The sequence below is a fragment of the Planococcus citri genome, chromosome 1 (assembly GCF_950023065.1).
Source record: "Planococcus citri chromosome 1, ihPlaCitr1.1, whole genome shotgun sequence".
Taxonomy (NCBI): domain Eukaryota; kingdom Metazoa; phylum Arthropoda; class Insecta; order Hemiptera; family Pseudococcidae; genus Planococcus; species Planococcus citri.
In genome coordinates this window covers 66,372,214-66,395,898 of record NC_088677.1, presented here as the reverse complement: position 1 = coordinate 66,395,898, position 23,685 = coordinate 66,372,214, and the positions used below count along the sequence as shown (strand labels likewise).

The following is a 23,685-nucleotide window of genomic DNA, read 5'->3' as shown; positions in this document are numbered from 1 at the left end:
TTTAAATCGACTTTGTTACAAGTTACCATCCCAATTTTTTAATATGTTGTTCAGCATGAATAGTTGTCCATAATATATTTTTTTCAGAATTTTTGAGAGTCGGAACGATATGAAAATTACGTTTTGAAACTTTTTAAGCTAATTTTTTGTACGAAAAAAAGTGGCAACACTGATTTTTATGATATCACCAAAAAGCCTTTCAAAACCTCTAACTATGGGGAAAAGTTCAATTTTTGTAGGTATCGCGGTTATCAAGCAATCCACTGCTGAAATGGATGATATTTTAGGTTCACTGAAAACTTTGACACCCCCTGGCTGCCGTTAAAAATGAGCTAGAGGGCTGCGATTTGCGCCATTGGTCATCCCTTCGGAAGGTCTTTCCACAGGAAAAATTTCAAAAAAATCGCCGAACCCACCTACCACTTCTTGGTCCAATTGACGTGGAATGACCCACTTATTAAGGAAAATGCGATGAAAAGTAAAAATACGTATTAATGTCTTTGTAGAAACAACTTATTCACGTTTGACCTGATACATAGTATACTTGTCATTTTCAATTGCTTGATCACTTCATTGTGTCCAATATAGCGAAAATATTCCGATGGAGGTTATTGGAAAGCAAAAAATACAACTTTCCCAATACCTATAGCCGCCACCCAGTCTAATTTCATTCGAGAACATTCCCACTTGCAATTTTTGAACTTCTTATGAGTTATGTTATGACGTATACTTGATCGCTGCTCCATCTCTGTTATGTTATGAAATTGTTTATTTTTACACTTTTTTTTATATATGTACTTAGGGAGAGGCAAAACAAGAAAACGAAGGTATCTGCTGAATTTTGTCGAAATCTACAATGCACAATTGCACAATGCACATGCCTTAAATGCCTAATTACTCATTAATACTCGCTATGCACGATTTAAAATGCTACAGCTGTAATGATAATATAAAAATGATAACCTTGACGTATGTCGTATATATGTATTTACAAATAAGTACCTAGCTACCTACATTATGCATGTGGAGTAGGTATACTTTTGCAATAGCTTTTTGAAAGACTTTGGTGTTATCGACTTCGTCACAAGTAAGGGAAAGCTAAGCTCAGAAAAACGTATCAGTTATTTAAATACAGAATTTATAGTGCGAGTACCCGGTATCGTTGCGGACAGTGTTTAATTTCGGCGTTGAAAAAAAAATGAAGTGAATTATATACTAATTAAGTTATAGCAACGTACGTGTCGGTTTAAAAAAACTAACTACTCGCGCTTTACAATACAATTTCCCAGCAAACTAAAAAAAAAAAAACTACCATGGTTACAAACGAGACAACGACTAATCACGAAATTGAAGAATTCTTACTTTTGAACGAATCACAAATTCCATCGGAACAACCTCAAGAACGTAATGAAGGACAAACAGAGGAAGAAAAGGCTATCGCAGAATACGACGATACGATAAATCAACACTTTCTAAAGAGAAAGGACATCAAATGGAAAAACATCTATATTTTAGTGACTCTACATCTCGTAGCCCTGTACGGTTTCATCGCATTCCCATATGAAGAAAAAAAGGTAACGTGTATTTGGAGCTGTTTCCTAATAATGGCAGCTACTTTCGGAGTCTCAGCTGGTGTACATAGATTCTGGTCTCATAAAGCTTACAAAGCGAAACTACCCCTACGAATAATATTTTTAGTATGCTACTTGGTGTCTGGCCAGTACTCGATATTATATTGGGTGAGAGATCATCGTATTCACCATAAATTTTCAGAAACCAATGCAGATCCTGTAAACTCGAGTCGAGGATTTTGGTTTGCACATTTCGGTTGGATGACTATGAAAAGGCACCCAGCCGTTCTACAAAAAGGGAAATTAGTAGACATGAGTGACGTACTTTCCGATCCTGTTGTTGCATTTAGTGAGAAGTATTTCGACGTATTAAGAATAGTATTCGGGTTCCTTATACCGCTCGTAATTCCTGTCTACTTTTGGAACGAATCTTGGTACTGGGCGATTATATCGCAAGTTTTTATGCGACACGCGTTTGCTTTAAACATCATGTGGGGGTTTAACAGTTTCGCTCATATGTTTGGAAATCGCCCCTACGATAAGGATATCGGTTCGGCTGATAATTTCATCATGTCGTTTCTAACTGGCGGTGACGGCTGGCACAATTATCATCATACTTTTCCAGCAGATTACAGATCTTCCGAGTATGGTAATTACATCGCTGATATTGGTTTGACGACATTATTAATCGATGTTTTTGCTAAAATTGGCTGGGCCTATGATTTAAAACAACCGTCGACTGAACTTATTCGAGCTGTTACACAAAAACGTGGCGATGGTACTCATCCAATTCATAAATCTACGTAGTAAAAAGCTGTAGCCAGAAACAAAATAAGATAGGTAATTCAGGGTATGAAGCTTTTTAGTTTAACGAGTATATTACAGATGTAGGTAAGGTACGCCCCATGGGTTTGTACTGGATTCTTTTTATTTTTAAATTTCATTTCATAATAAATTTTCACCTAATTTATGGATTTTATTGCTTTTTGACGTATGTATGTATGTATGTACTTGGAAAATTTTTCATCGAGCAAATACATTATAAATTCGGACATATTTTGGTATTTCCTTTCTTGAAGGGACACTAAATTGAAGTTGCAAGTCCAAATAAGATACTTATCACGTCATTTTGAACCTTTTTGAAATAAAAAATTTTAATCAATTTTATACGTTACTAGATTACTACACTCTACGTCAGTGTTCACGCGAAATACGCGTTTTTACCGAGCGTAATTACCTCCAGTTCATTCTCTCGTTTGTATGGCTGCTGAAAGCCTATTTCTCCGATCCTCTAGGGTAGTTTATTCGTTTTTAGTCAAGTCACATTACAGTTTAGTTCGTTAACAGTTAGATATAATTTTGTACCTCGCTTTCAGCGATTTTCGAGTATTAAAAATGTAGAAAATGAATTCGAGTATTTTTTTAGTTCATTCGATAGTTTCCCTACTAACATTATGGTGACCCTCCGACGTAATATGTAGTTTTCGTTCGCGATAGTTTGTATCACTTCGCGATCGTTATTCGTTATCTTTACCTCGTGTTGCATCATCCTCTGAGATGTTGCAAATATCTCAGTTTGTAATATTTACCTTTGTTCAGTTCGTTCGTTTCGTTTAGTAATACTCACAGTGGTGAGTAATCTCTTTAGCACTGATATTCATTATCAGCACATCTTTAGTAATGGCACTGCCAAACAACCGTAACCCTGTAGGCATACGAAGACTCAGGGCCCACAGTAAAGCATCGTTTGTAGCTACGCACGTATGGTTAGTGAACCCAGATATCGTTCCTACTACTCGTGAGATTCAACGCCGCATCGTACACCTTACACAGAAATACCAGTGGGCTGTGCAGCTCACAGAAGAGCTTAGGCAGCAAGACCAGAACGAGTCCGGTGAAGATGCTCGATTACTAGAAGGTACCTTTTCTAGATTAGTTACTCAGTTAGAAAACTGCAATTCGAAGCAAGTCGTGTGTGTGTGTCCGTGCTGCAAGAAAGCACACACACTACAACACTGTGAAACGTTCACCAGTCTGTATCCAGCTACCTCGGCAGTTACGTCGTTATCAGTAGCTTCTTTCACCGCAGACTGGTCTCTGGCATCTCCGCCAACCGCATCATTGCATCCAGCTTCTCTGCCAGCCTCATCTGTACCTCAGTTAGAGCAACGTAATACTTCCAGCAAGATCGGAGCTGCTAGTGGTATGCAGTCATCAGTTTCCAGCACAGATTCCACTGCTCAGTTAACTGTTTCTTTACCACAGAATCCGGCCGAATGTTCGCTAACGTCCGCGCCATACTCTCTTCAGAATCCGGCCGAATATTCATCAATATCCGCGCCATACTTGCGACAGAATCCAGCGAAGTGTTCCAATACGTTCGCGCCGCTACTTACTCAGTTTCCAGCTACTCAGCTGGCCGTACCTTTACTTCAGCTTCCGGCCAAGCGTACGAACACGTTCTCGCCGTCACTCCTAAAGTTCCTTGCACCTCTACCAGTTCTGGAAGTCTCTGCGCGAGCTGTGCTACCAGTAGGCGCACCCGCGGCTCCAGTTTCAGCACTCTCAGCACCAGTACCAGTATCCACGCATGATGCGCTCGTGATCACGCGCGCTTTACCAGTTCCAGCTCTCTCTGCGGCTGTGTCAGTTCCACAAATCCCTCTTCAAGATGCGCTACCAGTAACCGAGCTTGCGGCTCCACTTTCGGCACTCTCTGCACCGTTTCCAGTATTTGCGCGTGATGCGCTTGCCTCCGCGCACTCGCCGCTAGTTTCCATGCTCTATACCCCAGTTTCAGTCTCCGCGCACGGTGCGCTCATCAACGCTCACACAGTACCAGTTCCCAAATTCTCCGCGCAAGATGCGCAACCAGTAGCTGCGTTCATGGCTCCAGTTCTGACGTTTGCTGCGCAATTTTCAGCGCAGGCGGCGTCAATTTCAGCGAATGCTGCGTCAGTTTCCGCACTCTTTGCTCTAGTACCAGTACCAGTGTGCAATGGGCCAATCACCGCGCGCACTGCACCCGTTTCGGCGCTTCATGTGCCTGTACCAGTTACCGCAGTCACCTTGGATGCATCAGACACGTTTAGCACACCTCTCCACCCAGGCATCATCTCCGCATTCACCAGCACAGTTTCCGGTATCCGTACCTCGCCTCCTGCGCTCATATCCGCGCTCACATCTCCGTTAGAAGTACCACAGGAAGCGCCCGCTTCGGCGGCGGCCACAGCAACCCTTTCCGCACCTAGGACACCAGTTAGCCGCGCAATCACTGCGCCAGTCGACGCGTCATCGAACGTAGTAGCTCTTAGTACCCAGAAAGCAACGCATCTGCCTTACATAGTGGCTTCTGATGCATCCACCGCGCCTCTCCGCACACCTGTTCGCTTAGCCAGCAGTGCGGCTGTCTCATTATTCGCCAGTACAGTTTCCAGCACCAGTAACTCGTCTCCAACGCTCATATCTGCAATCACAGCTGCGCCAGTAACTGCTCCAGCAATGTCTGCATTGTCGGCTAAATCCGCAGCTCATCCAGTACCACACAGCATCGTCTCTACAACAGTAACAACGCCGCAGTCAGAGTCAGCTTCGTTGGCAACATTGGCACCGCGCACCGCGCCATGGAGCATCCTTTCCGCCACATTCGCGCAATCATACGCGCCTCTGGCACAAATAACAGCGCATCCGCCTCTCTTGGCAGCACCTGACACATTTCCCACACATCTCAGCTCGAATAACTACTCCGCACCCAGTACAGCAATCGCCGCATTCGCCAACATTGCTTCCGGTATCATTTCCGCTCCAGTAGCCGCGCCAGCAGCGTCCGCTTCGGCGGCGGCATCTGTAATGCATCTTGAAGTTAACAGCATCGTTTCTGTGCTATCAGAGTGCTCACACGCACTCCTGATGCCAATAGCCGCAGCCAATTTATCATCAGAGTCCGTAGTAGTTTCTACATCGCCCTCAGATCTGCAGGTGGTCGTTTCCAAGACCTCCACGCTCTCATCTGCGCCGTCAGTTCACTCAGCTTCGCACAGACACGCACCTACTCGAGCCACGTTTGCCTTGGATCCAGCGGCGCCTGGTTCCGCACCTTTAACGCATCCTATCATACAGCCAGCTTCTCACTCATCCTCAGTGAAGACACAGGCGGCATTTGACGCGCCTCCCTTCGCTGTCTCCAGCGTAAGCACAACTCTAGTGCTATACATGGCATTTGCCACATCTTCGGATTTCACAGCTCAGTCAGCAACGAATTGTAAAAAGATTCATCGCCAGTTTTTAACACATTTGTTTCCTAGATTTTTGCCAGTAGCCACTTCTACAACCTTGCGCCATACCTCGCATTCGTCGCGCATTTTCTCCGCTTCAGCAGTCAGTCTCACACCTACCGATGAACTCGCTTCCGAACACAGCATCGCGCATCCCTCTTGCGCCTTCTCAGCCTTGACAAACGTTCCAATGCTACGCTCCGCGCCTTCCACGCCAAGTTCAGCGCTTCCTGCGCTCCAGTATGCGCTTCTAGCTTCAGCAATTGTAGTAGCATCTGTATCCGCGCGAGCATTTGCGCTATCCCCACCTGCATCAGTATGCGCAACGCTGGTCCCAGTTGCAGCGGCGCCTGCCTCCGCATCCGTTTTCAAGCTAGTGGCGCGAGTCTCCGCTCAAGTGAGCATCACTGCGCCCTTTGCATCAGTTCCAGTGTCCTCAGCCTCAGTAGCTGCACAATGCGCATCGGTACCCGTTCCAAGGAGCGCATCAGCAGCAACCAGTTTGGCGCTCACTAAGCCAGCTTTAGCTGCGTCTGTTTTTGCGGCTAGTTTGGCGCCATCTGCGCCAGTTTCCGCTCCAGAGAGCGCCACTACTGCGCCTGTCTTCGCCTCCAGTTCAGCACTTATCACGTCAGTAGCCGCGCAATACGCGCCAGTTTTAGCATCAACCCTGCTCACCTCCCCATCATCTACGTCATCCTCCGCGCAAGCCGCACTCGTACCCGCTCCAATGAGCGCCACATCGAATAGCAGCACATCTAGCGATCAGACAGCATCGTATCCATTCGCAGCGGCGGCGGCAGTGGCATCTGCTCCGCCTCTCAGCTTACCGCTCCTCTTCTCGCTGAAGCAGTCCCAGTTGCACCGCTCTACATTTTCAGCACATCACCAGACAAGGAAAGAGATGCCCTCAGCGGCGGCGGCACTTGGTACTACGTCATATCAGCACGTTTTAGCGCATCCGGCTATTTTTATGCCACCTATCAAGCAGAATAAAGCAACGTTATCCCCTTCCACTGAGCTCTCAGCTTCAGCTATTTTGGCGGTACTCATCATGCTCGCGACACTGCTTTTTGCAGCGTTTTCTGCCGCTCCAGCTTCCGTCTCAACTTCAGATTGGACCTCCACAAGTCTTCATGTTGCTCCGCATCTACTCAGCACAGCAGCTGACTCGTCCGCCTCAGTCCTCATGGCTGTTCTTGATCAAGTCGTCACTCTGCTCTCTGTAGCGCATTCAATCCGCATGGCACCCGTTTCACCACCAGATTTGGCCACAGAAGGCCTCTATTCAATTTCACACTCACTCTTCATTTCACCGCTGTTTTAGGGGCTCCGTTCGCCCATTCAACTCGTACTGAGAGGTCATTGACCTCTGCCCATGTCCGTGCAGACGGCGCCAAGCTTTTCCAGTCAAAAAAGAAACGACAGCGACCTTTCCCTCGAGTTCGCGACGCTCAGTTCACCGCCTCGGCTCCCAGGTCACTCCACTCAAGAGACCAGCTCGATTTCAAGGACTTTTCCGAGTTTTCCGACGCTTTCAGCGCCGCGGCGGCGGGATGTTCACGCGAAATACGCGTTTTTACCGAGCGTAATTACCTCCAGTTCATTCTCTCGTTTGTATGGCTGCTGAAAGCCTATTTCTCCGATCCTCTAGGGTAGTTTATTCGTTTTTAGTCAAGTCACATTACAGTTTAGTTCGTTAACAGTTAGATATAATTTTGTACCTCGCTTTCAGCGATTTTCGAGTATTAAAAATGTAGAAAATGAATTCGAGTATTTTTTTAGTTCATTCGATAGTTTCCCTACTAACAGTCAGATTATATTGAATTTGTTAGGTTGTGTTTTTCAATAAGAATAATAAATTTTTCTATTTCGTTGGGGTTGTCAGTAATTAAGAGAGAATTTTTATCTATTTGAAGAGATAATCGATCTTGGTGTAAATAGGGACAATAGAATAGTAGGTGTTGGACAGATATGGGTTCAGATGAGCAAAATTGACATGAGGGCTTAGGGGCTTTTAGGTAAAGGTGGTTATGTGTGATTTTGGTGTGTCCAATTCTCAGTCGTGTCAAGATGACTTCTTCAAGTCTATTCAAGTGGGAGAAGTTTTTCCAAGGATGAACTGATTTTTTATGTTGAAAGAGCTTGTTGGCTGTTTCTTGGGATCAGAAATTTTGCCAATTCACGTACATATTTTGGGTGAGAAAAGATTTGATGTGGCAACCTTGATAGATTTTGTATTATTTTGGATAATTTTGGCCTAACAAATTTCAAAATTCTTTGAAAAAGTAATAAAAATTTATTTTTGTTCATTTTTTTAAAATTCATTCATTTTTTAGTTCTAATGGCAATTTTTTGATATATTCGAACTTTCGTCAGCCACCTCCCCCGCACCCCCCCCCCCCCCCCCACAAAAAGCCTTTGTTAAGTTCCTCCGAGTCAAAATAAATAAAATTGGTAAAATTTAAATAATTTTTAATCATGCAAATTTATATATCAGATAAATAAAATTCTAAAATAATACATGCGTAAATAATATAATAAACTTACGACAACATCGGATTCATTTTTATTAAAATAAATATTGGCTGAGTAAGAAAAATAGAATTGACAAAAATTGGCAGCTGGAACGACGGCGAAATTGAAGATGCAAAGTTGCTTGACGGATTTCTCACGAAATTACAGTAAAATTGAAATGCGAATTAAAATAAAATATTCTGGCTCAATAAGTATCGAAATATTACTGTTCTCGAAATTGCAATACTTTAACCAACGGACAAAAATAATTGAAACCGAAAAAAATTGAACTAAGTTTCGATTTCTTATGTAAAACTCAAGATTTCAACAACTTGAAAATTGTACTTTGACAGTAGGAACTTCGGCGATTCGCGATTCGACACTGACTGACTAACTTGACAAAACTGAGACAGAACTGGACAATTTTGTAGGGAATCTACGAGTATTTATAATAAAAGGGTCGAAAAATGAGCAGAAACATGGGTAAAAAAAATGTGGTGCCAGTCTGGCGGAGTATGATCTCATCGATATGACGATCTCACTCAAAGGTATTCTAAAAATAGAACCTTTTAAACTTTACATGAAATTCACATTTGGGTGGCCGCTGAATTGTAATGGAAAATCGCGATAAATTAGCAGCAGGCCACCAAAAGGTGTAATAAATGTCAAAAAAGGTGTTTTTAAAGGAAAGAAACAAGAAGGCTTAAAGTGTCAAGTGTGAGGAATCGCGAAATTCGCATAATAGCGCAGTGGGCTATTGGGTATAGGAAAGGGAGAGAAAAATGCCGTACAGTATCGTACATAACATACTCCTAACATACTGGCCTATTGTCACCCAAGTCCCTTAAATACGTATCTTACATAAACCTCTTAGAAATAAATAAAATGCATAATAATCTGAATCGAATTTCAGTACATTAGTACATACCAGGTAAGTACAGTAATTATAATGTAAGTACATAATTAAAGTCGAACATAGGCGAGCGGAGCGAGGAGAACATGGGCAAATATTTAGAACATGGGCGAGCGGAGCGAGGGGAGCGGAGCCGAATATAGGCGAATATAACACCTTGCTGATATAATTACCTATTAGTATGCAGATAACTTGTTTAAGGTGACATTTTGAACGGCTGAGAAATATTAAACGATTTTTTAAACTGTTCCAAAAATGAGGGGGTTAGATTGAAATTTTCTTAAATTTTTGAATCAGATTTTCCCAACTAATTGGCCAATTTTATGCAAACAAGTTTTTCTTCCGGGAGAGGGGTGGGGGTCAGAAACAAATATGCCGGATAATTTTCAAATTTTCAAATATGAGATGGTTTAATGCAAAAGATTTGAATTTTTTTCAGTGATTTGGTCATATTTCTGAAATTTTTCAAGTTCGCGAAGCCGAAAGCTTTTGGAAATTTATAAGTAAAAAATTATCCATTTTGGTGTTGAATTCTTGATTTTTTCGAAAAGTGGTGGGGGCGAGGGCGGGGGCGTAGAATAAAGACCAACGTACCTCAAGGCACTGAGAAGGGTTTTAAAAGAGGATACATTATTTAGATGAATTTTGACCTGGATAAATCGATTTTTTTTCAATTTTTTTCTTGAGGGGGGAGGGAGAAGGAAATAGTTGAAATTATTAGGGATTAAATTTTCAAAAATGAAGAAATTTTCGTCAATTTTCAAAAATAAAGCATATTTTTTGGAATTTTCAAGAATAAAAACCAAACTTTTTGAGGTGGGAGTCGAAAAAATCGCAAAAATATTCCACAAACATCGATAAGAGCCATTCTGAAAATATATCTCAGAGTACTTAACAAAGTACTGATAGATGCATATTACTACAGGCAGACATTGAGAAAAAATCTCGAAAAAGAAGTGGAAAAAAGGCCTGTTTAGAAGTATTCTGCTCAGAGATGAAAAACTCTCAAAAAATGTCCACAGACATCAATTTTATATCTTTTTTTATTTTTTCCAAATTTGGGTGGCTCCATAGAAGACGTGAGCCAACATCATTTGGAGGTCTAACGAAGAGATCTTTCTGAAAAGAGGGTTATGTATAATATTTTTCCGGGGGGGGGGGGGGGTGAGGATACGTGTTTATGATTACAAGATGATTACACTCGCAAAATGAGGTGGGGGGGTAGATTTGGTTTGGAAATGAGATATTTTGAAAAAAATTTCCCTATTTTGATCAATTCTCATTTTTTATGAGTTTCATTTTTGAGAGGTTCCTTTTACTAGAGGGCCAATATGGTTTGAAAGGCAGGAGAAAGTTTTTTCTTGAAAAGGGGATTAATTAGAAAAAATTTGACGCAGAAACGGGCTCGGACTGCTCGATATCGAAGGAGTGATTTGGTTGAAATGCAAGAAAATCTGTGATATTCTTAAAAGTTGATAAGTATCAAATCCAAGATGAATATGATTCAATGCTGCGCTATTGTTTCTGATCATTTTCATTTTTTCACAAGCTTATGACTACCGACACGATCACTACGAATAAAAAATTTGAAAATTTAAATCCAACCAGATTCTTTGGTCAATATTATAAATTAACATTTCGTTTTGCAGAAGCACAAATATAAAAATATTATTATTTCATTCGTCTGCTCATTCCTGTATCCTAAGGGAGGAGGAGGCACAGTGGCAAATGCTCTCAACAAGGTAGATATGTAGGTAAGTAATTCAAAATAGCAACATATAGTTGAAATGGTTTGAAAATTTCTCATCAATTGCTAGTACTTTTGCACTAATTAAATTACAAAGAATCTTTTTTTTTCAATTTCAAGCTAATTGAAGCCAAAAAACAAACAATTTTTAAATAATCGATGCCACGATTCAATTTTTTTTTTTTAAATTGAAAAATTCACATCGTACATATATTGAAAAATTCCTCGCATTGTATCAATATTCGTAAATTCGTAAAAATAACCTCGTCATAAAAAAGTTATCGTCAATTGATTATCAAACTCTTGCCACATAAGGTAGTTACAGTGATTCTGAAAAAGAAATTTTCTTGGCAGACGAATTTGTAAAAAATCAACAAATTGGTCCAAAATACGTAGCTTATCTGCTCGAATTAGCAAATAAACAAAATACAGCCACACGTATCGTAACATGAAGTATAAAAGATAAAATATGACCCGCAGAATAATAAATCCCCACACATTTAATTACTACAGCTACCTATCTACATAATATGTAATTTAACATCACATTACACAGTTTTGTGAAATTATAAATTATTCGTTCACGATGCATTCTTCATGTTTTAATCGCCTATCTCATTATTTTACACAAACCTTCTCGTCATTTGTGAACGTTTATTACGATATCGAGCCACACTATTCACAATCTGAACGTTGCAGCTAAAAAGAAAAAAAAAAACCTTTTTCGCGATGTACACGATCGATTTCATAATTTGCGCGATTTTCTTCTCGTTTATTTACTTATATTACCTATTTAGAAACATTTACTCTTATTTCGAACGAAATGGTATCCCGTACGTTAAACCTGTGCCCTTTTTTGGCAACGTTGCCGAATGGATTTTGATGCGGAAATCATTACCAGTGATACATTTCGAATTATACAAGCAACTGGAACCTCATCGGTTCGGCGGAGTATATTTAGGATGGAAACGGACGATCCTAATCAGAGATGTTGAACTAGTGAAAAATATCTTGGTCAAGGACTTTGGTTATTTTCGCGATCGCGGAATCAAACGAGATCCACACGTTGATATATTGAGCAGAAATTTATTCATGATGAGAGGTAAGTAAACCGATGCAATGGTAGGACAATATCATTATACTTATCTCATACTTTTTTCGTGATTTCATGTATTCATCAGGCGACGACTGGAAAAATCTCAGAATCAAACTCACCAGCACCTTCACCTCAGGCAAAATGAAAGTGATGTTTCCTTTAGTTAAAGAATGTGGTGGAAAATTACATTCCATATTAGAAGAAATGGCCGACAAAGACGAGTTCCTCGTGAAAGATGCATGTGCTCGTTTCACTACCGATGTAATCGGAAGCTGCGCTTTCGGACTGGAGATAAATTCACTCGAGAATCCGGATTCAGAATTCAGAAAGATTGGAAACCGAGTGCTCAGTCCAAAGTCCAAGTAAATCAGAGAACAAATTATTCAACTAATTAACATTTGCACCAAGATTTCAGCAAATTAAACCAAAATTCATTGTCTGTTTCATATAGTTACAAATCAATTATACGACACGTGTTTCCTTTTTTGACAAAACTTTCAAAAAACTTGGCAGTCGATACCACCATACAAAACTTTTTCATAAATCTAGTCCGAGAAACCATCCAGTATCGTGAACAACATAAAATCGTCAGAGGAGATTTTCTCGATCAACTCATCAGTCTTAAAAACGAAACAAACTCGCAGAAGACGCAAGATAAGCAAGGGCAAGCTGATTTGGACAAGTTTTTAGGTCAAATTGGAGAAAAACACGCCAACAATAACGTAGGTCAGTAAGAAGTATTAATAATTTTTTTTTTTGGGGGGGGGGATGAATCTAACATATTGGGTGTTTTTAACGCAGTATAATGCCTTTCTAATTTGATAATGAGCTACATTATCTACTATGCAAGTAGGTTTGCCGATTGAGACGTTTCAAGGGGCAGTCTAATGATTTTATGAATTTAATTGAAGGACTAGTGAATAGGCAACCGATAAGACGTCCAGCTTGAGCTGGTTACATACTCATTGCCTAATTAATTGACGCTAAGCTCATCAGAATGTACGATTTACTGCATGTAATCAGATAAAAATGCTTCATAATACGCTAACAATCTGTGACCTTTATAAGGGAATCTCATGATGCATACTTATTTTAGGTAAGCTCATTGAATTACCTATATGTTTCGCTTATAGAAATGACACCAGAATTAATGACTGCACAAAGTTTCATATTCTTTGTGGCCGGATTCGAGACCTCTTCAAGTACACTGAGCTTCATGCTGCTTGAATTAGCCCAACATCCGCACATACAAGACAAACTTAGACAAGAAATCAGAAGCGTTCTCGAAAATAACGACAACCAATTGACTTACGAGATTCTTAAAGAGATGAAATATTTGGATATGGTTATAGCAGGTGAGCATTATCATTAGATTATTTAATCCAAAAGTCTCAACAGTCGTAAATTACTAACTTTTAATAATTCTTCGAAAACTTCACAGAAACTCTTCGAAAATATCCCATCACTGGAAATCTAGTCAGAGAATGTACCAAAGGGTATAAAATACCTGATTCAAAAATTGTCCTAGCTGAAGGCACGCCCATCATAATTTCCATACTGGGAATCCATCACGACGCAAAATACTACGAAAAACCATACGAATTCTACCCAGAACATTTCACAGAAGAAGCCCAATCCAAACGACCAAACTACGCTTATTTACCTTTTGGCGAAGGACCCAGAATATGCATAGGTATGTAACGTTGACGATTTGAGTGATATGTTTCAAGATAGAGAGGTGACTGATATTTGGGTACTGATCAAATTCATTCAATAGGTGAACGTTTTGCCAAAATGCAGATCAAAGTGGGAGTTGTGAACTTACTGAAAGATTTTTCATACACTTTATCTCCGAAAATGAAACTTCCCGCAGAATTTACTCACGGAGTCACCATAAATGATGTCAAAGGAGGCATCAGATTAAGATGTCAACAAATTTGAAAACAAACGTCATTACGTAGCGGTATCGCGGTACATAAATATGTAGTGAATATTTTTATAATCAAGTAGGTACGTGTATTTTCTCAAGTAAATCTTGAAATAAACATTTTACTCCTTAACCAAATAGAAAAATTATTTAGGAATATGAAAATTTTCAAAAAGCTCAAACCCTTCATTTCCAACCAAGCCAATGAATATAAACTGGATTTTTTTTTCAAAAATAATTCAACAACATGAGTAAAAAAAATTGTCAAAAACACTTCTTGAAAACATTTTTTAAAAATCAATAAGAAAAAAAAAATCGTAATAACGATAGCAAAAAGGGCCATCAAATGGAGCAAATATTTTTATTCACTACAAAACTTGTTTCACTAAATTTTGTGTAATATTTCGATGCAATAATTTTCGACAAGATTTTATGACTTGATAAAAGTTCCTCACTTAGCAGCTCAGATTACCTCTGGAGCTGAAATGTTTTCTAACAAACTTTCAACGCAAAATAAAGATACCTGCTGAGTTTTCCGATCCACCATGTATGTACATTGCACATGCCACAGGACGTCAGATACAATGATGTATACTATAATAATGTATTAAATGCCTACTTAGTACTCAACTCATTATCCATGATTCAAGATGTTAGAGGTTATGATAAGACAAAAATGATACATATTGACGTATAATTTACAAATCCATTGATCCTATTCATTTGATTCTTAATACTTGATTTGTATTGAGTAGGTACTTGTGCGGTAGCTTTTTGAAAGTATTATCGACTTCGTCATAAGAAAAGACTAAGCTCAGAAAAACGTAGGTAATTATTCATTTTACAATTGAATTGTGAGAATATTGCTGTAAGCAGTGGTTAATTTCAGCGTTGAAAAAAAATGAAGTGAAGTATTAAAATAAGTAATAACAACGTGCGTGCTGGTTTAAAGAACTGCATACGATAAAATTGTCCAGCAAACTAGAAAAAAAAAAAAAATACCATGGTTACGAACAAGACAACAACTAATCATCAAATTGAAGAATTCCTACTTTTGAATGAATCACAAACTCCATCACGAGAACCTCAAGAACGTAATGAAGAACAAACAGAAGAAGAAAAGGCTGCCGTAGAATACGAAGATATGATAAATCAACATTTTCTAAAGAGAAAGGACATCAAATGGAAAAACATTTATATTTTTGTGATTTTACATCTTGTAGCCCTGTATGGTTTCATCGCATTCCCATATAAATAAAAGAAGTTAACGTGTATTTGGAGCTGTTTCCTAATAATGGTAGCCAATTTCGGAATCACTGCTGGTGTACATAGATTATGGTCTCATAGAGCTTACAAAGCGAAACTTCCTCTACGAATAATCCTTTCAGTATGCTACTTGGTGTCTGGACAGTACTCGATATTATATTGGGTGAGAGATCATCGGATTCACCATAAATTCTCAGAAACAAATGCAGATCCTGTAAACTCCAGTCGAGGATTTTGGTTCTCACATATCGGATGGCTGACTATGAAAAGACACCCAGCCGTCCTACAAAAAGGCAAATCAATAGACATGAGTGATGTAATTTCAGATCCTGTTGTTGAATTCAGTGAGAAACATTTTGAAGTATTGAGAATAGTATTCGGGTTCCTTATACCGCTCGTAATTCCTGTATACTTTTGGAACGAGTCTTGGTACTGGGCGATTATATCGCAAGTTTTCATGCGGTATGTGTTTTCTTTGAACATTACATGGGGTGTTAACAGTTTCGCTCATATGTATGGAAATCGTCCCTACGACAAGGCAATTGCTCCTGCGGAAAACTTCATCATGTCTTTTCTAAGTGGCGGTGAAGGCTGGCACAACTATCATCATACTTTTCCAGCAGATTACAGAACTGCGGAATACGGTAATTACATAGTTGACATTGGTTTGACAACATTATTAATCGATGTTTTTGCTAAAATTGGTTGGGCTTATGATTTAAAACAATCGCCGAAAGAACATATTCGCGCTGTTACACAAAAACGCGGCGATGGGACTCATGCGATTTACAAAATATCTAGTAACAGCTAGGCATAAAAATAAAATAAGATAATCCAGGAATGAAGCTTTCATACTACGTGTTCGATTACTAATGTACAAATACTACGTACCTAATTTAATATGTACTATCATAGTTGTACCTACACGCATAAGGTCAAAAATAAAAAAATTTATGGATTGATTCTTTTCACGTTTCATTTCACAGTAGGTACCTATATGCCTTATACACATAGAAGGACAACTACAAGCTTGTGGGTCAAACATCCGATACTTACTTTATACTATCTTTGATTTTCAGTAAGATGGGCGAAAATTTTTGTAATTTTTACAGTTTATGGGTCAAAGTTAGGTGATCCTAATTTACCAAACTCGATTTGGAGTATATTTTCTAGCTACTCGTACTTACCCAAACTTGGTGAAAATTATCACAAAATTTACAAAAATTAATTCAAATGCTCATATTTTATGATGGTTTCCCTCCTCGCCCGTTCAATTGAAAAAAAGTCGTGATTAGGATTATTTGAATCAATGCACACATCGTGAACACAGATACAGCGATTAATATGACCCCTTATTCTACCTTGGTAATCTTAAGAGTCATCGAATGCAGATAGCTAATACCATCCCTATTTTCACTAATTAGAATAAATCACATTACTCGAGTGTACACGGAAAAAAAAAATTAATAAAAATTACTATTTCAGTACAGTAACCGGATCCCATTCAAAAATAATAGTGATTTTTACTCAGCCAAAAAATACATTTTATCTAAAATTAGGTAAAAATTTATTACTCTCACAGTAAAATTTACTAATCTCATAGTAAAATTTACTATTCTCATAGTAAAAATCACAATATTTTTGAATGGGATCCGGTTACTGTATGAAATAGTAAAAATTATCCATACTTTTTTTTCCGTGTACTCATTCAATTGCAAATTTAATCAAATTAATAACAAATAATACAAATGCACTTACTCATGAATGAGGTCTTCGTGACTCTTCAGTCTTCATTGACTTCGACTTTTCTGCAAACACAAAGAATAAAAGGTAGGTAAATAAAAAAATCATCTTTTCAAGTAGTCAGACGAGAATTCAACGAAGAAGACAAAACACAAGAAAATTATTTAAAAAATGCAGAAAACTGCTTCAAAATTACAAAATTAAAAATTATAATCTTTGAGGAAATACTTTAATTTTTGCCTTTGCCCGTCAACTCTTCTTAGGAGGGGAAGGGAGGGGAGGGGGAGAGGGCTATCACAAAATCAGTTTCATTGTCAAATACCTACACCAGATTATCGAAAAACATCGTACTCCTAACCACCTCATACTTGAAAAATTCATTGCATAATTTGTAAATGCTTCAAAAACGAGAAAAATATACCCAAAAACTTACGAAATTTTTTCGATTTCTCCAAGTTGGCAATAATGAATTGGCACCACTGCATTCCAAAACATTTCCTTTGAAATGTTTGCGAAGACGAAATTTTCGAAACACGGATTTACACAGAAATAAGCAATTTGAAATTTTTTAATCGCTCAGCACTGTCAGCAGAACCGTAAAGAGGTCTTGGATTTTGACAGCAATGGCATAGATCGACGCAGAATCTTGAATATGTACTTTCATTAGGAACTGGACCACTTTTCCCAACCCAGGTTGCCAGGAACTGCAGCAAAAAATCATGTTTCTTTCGAAAATTCCCTTTCTTTAAAGGCGCAGATCTCCCCTCCAGAGATAGGTACTTCTTATTCCTCTGCAGCTGAAATGTTTTTCTAACTAACTGTTGACTCAAAAATGAAGGTATCTGCTGAATTTGGTCGAAATCCATTCACTTTTTTTTCGATCCACCCTCGGGGATGCGATGAGGGCGTATTCTTGAAGAGCGATTTTTCATTGACGATTTCGGTGGGTGGGGGCCGGGGGGACGATTTATGTTGTTTTAAGAACTTTTACTCAAAATCATTGGATATACTCGTATGATGCTTGTACAAATGTACATACCAAACATGTAAGGCCCCCGCATCAAAATGAGGCTTCCATCCATCTGAATGGACCCCCTCCCCCTCAATTTAATTATATCGCTTTGCAGTTTTAAAAAACTCCGACTTCAACACTTGGAATTTTTCCTCAAAATTATTGGATTTATTCTGTATTTGTGCAGCCAAAAATGTAAGTCCCCCCGTCAGAATATACCCACCCCCCCCCCCCCACCCACTCAATTTTTTTACATACATGAGTGTTTTTTAATCTCAAATGACATTACTTTTTTACAAATCAATGATCAGAAAATGAACAAAAAATTAAATATTGTAAGTAAGTAAACAAAAGTATTTATAATTATTTTTTTTTAATAAGATACGCAAAAAAGCCTTAGATTTAATGGTCAGGTGTTCGATAATTTCTTGGTTAGAAATCCCTAAAATGAAAAAATACCACGAAGAAAGGAAACGGATCCGAGTTAATTTCCATGCATAGGTACATGATACCATTGTGAATTTGGTTAAAATATGAAGAGACTTGACATTCATGTAATTTGTGAACGTGTGGTAAAAAATGAAGGTCGTCTTTCGTAAATAGTAGATTCACCCAAGATTCCAGTAGAATGGAATCCACATTCATGTTAATTCAATATATTGAAGGTTTTGAAGAGAATTTGTCCATTTCATTTCGCTGGTGAATTTGGTCGAAATCCGTCGACTTTTTTTTCGGTCCACCCCAATACATGTACATAATAGCATGTACCTACAGTGCACATGCCATGGAACGTGAGATACAATGATGTATGTTGTATGAATTAAATATGTACCTACTTACGTGTAGTACTCAATATCAATGATTTAAGATGTTAGAAGTAATGATAAGACACAAATGATAGGTACCTATTGACGTAAATTTACAAATCTATTGTATTAAAAGGTACTTGTGCAGTAGCATTTTGAAAGTGTTATCGACTTCGTCGCGCCGTAAGAAAAGACTATTAAGCTCAGATAATCGTGGGCATCATTCATTGTACATTCAAATTGAACACATGTGCAAGTATTGTTGTAGGCAGTGGTTAAATTAGACGTTGAAAAAAAATGAAGTGAAGTATTCTAATAAGTAATAGCAACGTAAGCGTTGGTTTAAAGATTATCTACTCACGCTATATACAACAAAACCCAGCAAACTAACAAAACAAAGTAGGTACTAGGTACCATGGTTACAAACAAGACAACGTCTAATCATCAAAGTGAAGATTTCTTACTTTTAAATGAATCACAAATTCCATCACGAGAACCTCAAGAACGTATTGAAGGACAAACAGAAGAAGAAAAGGCTGCCGCAGAATACGAAGATATGATAAATCAACATTTTCTAAAGAGAAAGGATATCAAATGGAAAAACATTTATATTTTTGTGACTTTACATCTCGTAGCCCTGTATGGTTTCATCGCATTTCCATATAAAGAAAAGAAGGTAACTTGTATTTGGAGCTGTTTTCTAATAATGGTAGCTAATTTCGGAGTCGCTGCTGGTGTACATAGATTATGGTCTCACAGAGCTTACAAAGCGAAACTTCCTCTACGAATAATCCTATCAGTATGCTACTTGGTGTCTGGACAATACTCGATATTATATTGGGTGAGAGATCATCGGATTCACCATAAATTTTCAGAAACAAACGCAGATCCTGTAAACTCGAGTCGAGGATTTTGGTTTTCACATATCGGTTGGATGACTATGAAAAGACACCCAGCCGTCCTACAAAAAGGAAAATCAATAGACATGAGTGACGTACTTTCCGATCCTGTTGTTGAATTCATTGAGAAACATTTTGACGTATTAAGACTTGTAATCGGGTTCCTCATACCACTCGTAATTCCTGTCTACTTTTGGGATGAGTCTTGGTACTGGGCGACCATATCACAAATTTTTATGCGGTACGTGGTTTCTTTAAACATTACCTGGGGTCTTAACAGTTTCGCTCATATGTTTGGAAATCGTCCTTACGACAAAGATATTGCTCCGGCCGATAATGTCATCGTGTCTTTGTTGAGTGGCGGTGACGGCTGGCACAACTATCATCATACTTTTCCAGCAGATTACAAATCTGCTGAGTATGGTAATTACATAGTTGAAATAGGTTTGACAACATTATTAATTGACGTTTTTGCTAAAATTGGTTGGGCCTATGATTTAAAACAGCCGTCGAAAGAACTTATCCGGACTGTTACACAAAAACGTGGCGATGGTACTCATCCAGTTTGTAAATCAAGTAAAAAGCTGGAAACGAAAACGGAATAAGATAGATAATTCAGGGCTGAAGCGTTACAGTACTACCAGTATATTACGGATTGATAGTCAAAAAATAAAAAACAAGTTATAACGTCTTGATGTATGGATTCTTTTAATTTTTAAATTTCATTCCATAATAACTCCGTGAATTTTTCAAAAAAAGTGATAAGTATTTTGATGCAACGTATGTAGATGAAAAATTTCAAGCGAAGCCCAAGATGACATGAATCGTGTGTAAGCTACGTGTATTAGGGTCGATCGCCGAAAAAATGTCGATGCATTTCGACCAAATTCAAAAGAGACCATTTTTAGTTGAAAGTAGGTTTTTTGTATTTCCTTAATTGGGGGGGGGGCGCTAAATTGAAGTAGTAAGTCCTCGATTTTCAAATCCCCCTTCCCCTGTCAATGTGCTTTGAGAATAAAATAAAAGTACTTATACGTTAATTATTTTTTATTGTTTAAAAACATATTTTTGGAAATAATAAAAGAGTAACTTTCATTTTAATCCAAGTAAAAGGTAAGTAGGTACTAAGGTAAAATCTTTAATGCTGAATCGTAGATTTAGAGCAACTTTGTATTTTGAATAATTTTGACCTAAAAAAAGTCAAAATTTTTTGAAAAAGTTACCAAAATTTAGGTATTCATTTTTTAAAAATTCTTTCATTTTATTAGTTTTTGTGGCAATTTTTTGACATTTTTGAACTTTCCTTTGCAGAGACTGCATCCCTCCAAGTTACCCACAAAAAAAGCCTTGGTTAAGAGTAAGTAAGAAAAAAGGTTAGCTCTGGGGGTGCTTCATGGAGGGAAAAAATAGACCTTCAAAGAGACAACATATCATTCCTGAAACTCGGAAAATATTTCGGAACGCAGTGGTGCCAATTTTTTGGTCATTATTGGAAAAAAATTGCCAAAAACGAATGAAATTTCGATTTTTTCAAGTTGACAATAATGATCAAAAAATTGGCACCACTGCATTGCAAAATAATTCCCCAGTTTCAGGAACGATGCCTTTCATTTCAATATTTTGGCATAATTAATGCGAAATATTTGCGAAGAAAAAATTCTCAAAACAGAATTTATTTATCCAATACTTAATAAGCGATTTGCAAACTGAGCTTTATGTTGATGTAATTAGCATAAAATCAATATGTTCAAGAAAGGCTTAGAGCAGCGAGATTAGATATGTGTTGAAAAACAACGAAAATGAATTGACTTGCGAAGTGATGAATAAAATGAAGTACCCAGGCTTATCTATAGAACGGGGAATTTAATAATTATAATGTACAAAACAGATTTTTAAAATCTTCGTGCCAAAGATTTATTGTGAGTATCCTATACCTACTTAAGATACATGACAGAAAATCAAACAGCGAACTGAAGCACCAAAATTAAAGAAAAATTCTAAATCTGAGATAAATCATCAAATATTTGCACTTCATTGCTATTTAGCCTATTTATACGTTCCTCTAGAAATGAAGATGAAGAAAAACTTCGAGTAGATTTAACTTTTCAATACGCGTGGAACAAATGGAAGCGAGTCAGACAAATAGTGAGCAAAAAATCATACCTAATCTGTGATTCATTTATAAATTTGTTTCAGTCTAATCTAAAGTAGTCCCTCTCCCTATCATATTTTCAAGCGTATCGACATCGACGGACGCATCTGAATTGAATTTTCAACGATTATCAAAAATACACACTTCAACGGATTTTCGCATAAATTCTGAAAAGCAAAAGGGAATACCTACTGTGCAAAATTGTGGTAAGACATTTTTATAATTGAATAGGTGGGTGCAAAAAGGGACCAAGTCACATTTTTGGAAATTTTTTTTTCACGGATATAGGGGTTTCAAAGTACGGCGGATCGACTGGTGATGTCAGATTTCAGCAAAACTGCCGGGAAAGTGGTATTTGGGCTCAGAAAAAGGGCGGGTCAGCATTTATGACTTTTTTGTAAAATTTTTTTGATTCCTTGAAAAATAACTAACATTTTTGAGAAGACCATTTTTTGAAATTTAAGTTAATCTCTGAACTAAAAAATGATGAAAAAATTAACAACTTCGGCAAAAAGTCTGATACCTCAGGGAGTTTTTGGTCAATTTAAACGAGATAGCAGTCTAAATGATGTACTTAGATGTAGAATCAAGCCCTATTCGTGCACGAGCAATTTCAAAAGAAATTTTGTCGATTGGGTGCAGAAAGGGTCTAAGTCCCATTTGTTTAGGCAGCAACAGCGCCGGCGCACGTGAATATTTTTTTTCTAAACAGTGCTAAAAATTGTGTCTTGGGGTCCTCTTTCAATGACCTTAAGCATATTTATCAAAAATTTTTGATTTTCAAATAAATCAGTTTTTTGTTATTCCTGAAAAGTGCGAAAATGGACTTAGCCCCTTTCCGTTCCCACCGATTCAAGTATGTAACTAAGTACGTGTATATTCTCAAGTAAACCTTGAAATCAAAGGCAAATTCAACTCAGAAAAATGAAAAAGAAGTGAAGTAAGCAATTGAAGAGTATTAGGTAGTTTGAGGGCCCATCCCTCCATCCAGACTCTAAACATGATATCTAACGGATTTTTTTTGTTGAAAAAATCACTACTTTTTCATTACCTTTTTTCAACCAAATTTTCAAAAAACTCTCCACTCGACACCCCCTCCCCCACCTCCCACACACACAAAAAATAACAACAAAGTCAAATTTTTCACAGGAAAATTTTCAAAAAAAAAAAAAAAACGAAATTGGGAGAAAATTTGTATTACCTACAAAGTTACATATACTTACGTATTTTTTAATTTCATCAAAAATAGACTTTTTTTTCAACAATTTGAAGGTCTATGTTTTGAGTATGAATTTTTTCATATTTTTTTCACTACCTTTTTGACTAAATTCACCGCTTTCTCACTACTTTCACTTAAAATCACCACTTTTTCACTGCTTTCACTACTTTCACTACTTTTACTAGGAACCTGTTAGATACCCTGCTAGAGATACCTCCAACCTGAATTTTTTTCTGATCAACTTCCAACTCAAAATGAAGGTCTCTGCTGAATTTGGTCAAAATCCGCCGACTTTTTTTTGTTGGTAATCCATTCTAGTGATTGTGCGTGTATTAGGGGAGCGAGTCAAAAAAAATCATGGATTTTGTGCAAATTCCCTGAGTGGCTAGAGTTTAAAATGTCTCATAAAAAATCCAAAACATCCAATAACATGTAGCTTACAAGGGAACCTCTTGAGGTGTCCGCCTCCGATTTGAACGGGAGCGCGATTTTTGGAAAGAGCATGTTCTAAAACCCCCAAATCCAAATTATCAGCAGCCCAAG

General features: G+C 37.9%; 4 protein-coding genes across 4 annotated transcripts; all 4 read left to right on the top strand.

Moving 5' to 3' along the window:
• The first annotated feature begins 1,016 nt into the window (after nucleotides 1-1,016).
• On the top strand, nucleotides 1,017-2,980 carry LOC135841797 (acyl-CoA Delta-9 desaturase-like). Its single transcript, XM_065358994.1, has one exon. The coding sequence runs from the start codon at nucleotides 1,314-1,316 to the stop codon at nucleotides 2,376-2,378; it is 1,065 nt and encodes a 354-aa protein (XP_065215066.1). The 5' UTR covers nucleotides 1,017-1,313; the 3' UTR covers nucleotides 2,379-2,980.
• Nucleotides 2,981-3,112: 132 nt separating this feature from the next.
• Nucleotides 3,113-14,163, top strand: LOC135836062 (mucin-4-like). Its single transcript, XM_065350649.1, has 8 exons — nucleotides 3,113-7,170; nucleotides 7,236-7,433; nucleotides 11,711-12,124; nucleotides 12,204-12,480; nucleotides 12,570-12,844; nucleotides 13,252-13,473; nucleotides 13,560-13,811; nucleotides 13,896-14,163. The coding sequence occupies exons 1-8, from the start codon at nucleotides 3,252-3,254 to the stop codon at nucleotides 14,057-14,059; spliced, it is 5,721 nt and encodes a 1,906-aa protein (XP_065206721.1). The 5' UTR covers nucleotides 3,113-3,251; the 3' UTR covers nucleotides 14,060-14,163.
• A 227-nt stretch (nucleotides 14,164-14,390) lies between these two features.
• On the top strand, nucleotides 14,391-16,273 carry LOC135841807 (acyl-CoA Delta-9 desaturase-like). Its single transcript, XM_065359005.1, has one exon. The coding sequence runs from the start codon at nucleotides 15,340-15,342 to the stop codon at nucleotides 16,120-16,122; it is 783 nt and encodes a 260-aa protein (XP_065215077.1). The 5' UTR covers nucleotides 14,391-15,339; the 3' UTR covers nucleotides 16,123-16,273.
• A 2,709-nt stretch (nucleotides 16,274-18,982) lies between these two features.
• LOC135841789 (acyl-CoA Delta-9 desaturase-like) lies at nucleotides 18,983-20,798 on the top strand. Its single transcript, XM_065358982.1, has one exon. The coding sequence runs from the start codon at nucleotides 19,288-19,290 to the stop codon at nucleotides 20,374-20,376; it is 1,089 nt and encodes a 362-aa protein (XP_065215054.1). The 5' UTR covers nucleotides 18,983-19,287; the 3' UTR covers nucleotides 20,377-20,798.
• The last annotated feature ends 2,887 nt before the right edge of the window (nucleotides 20,799-23,685 follow it).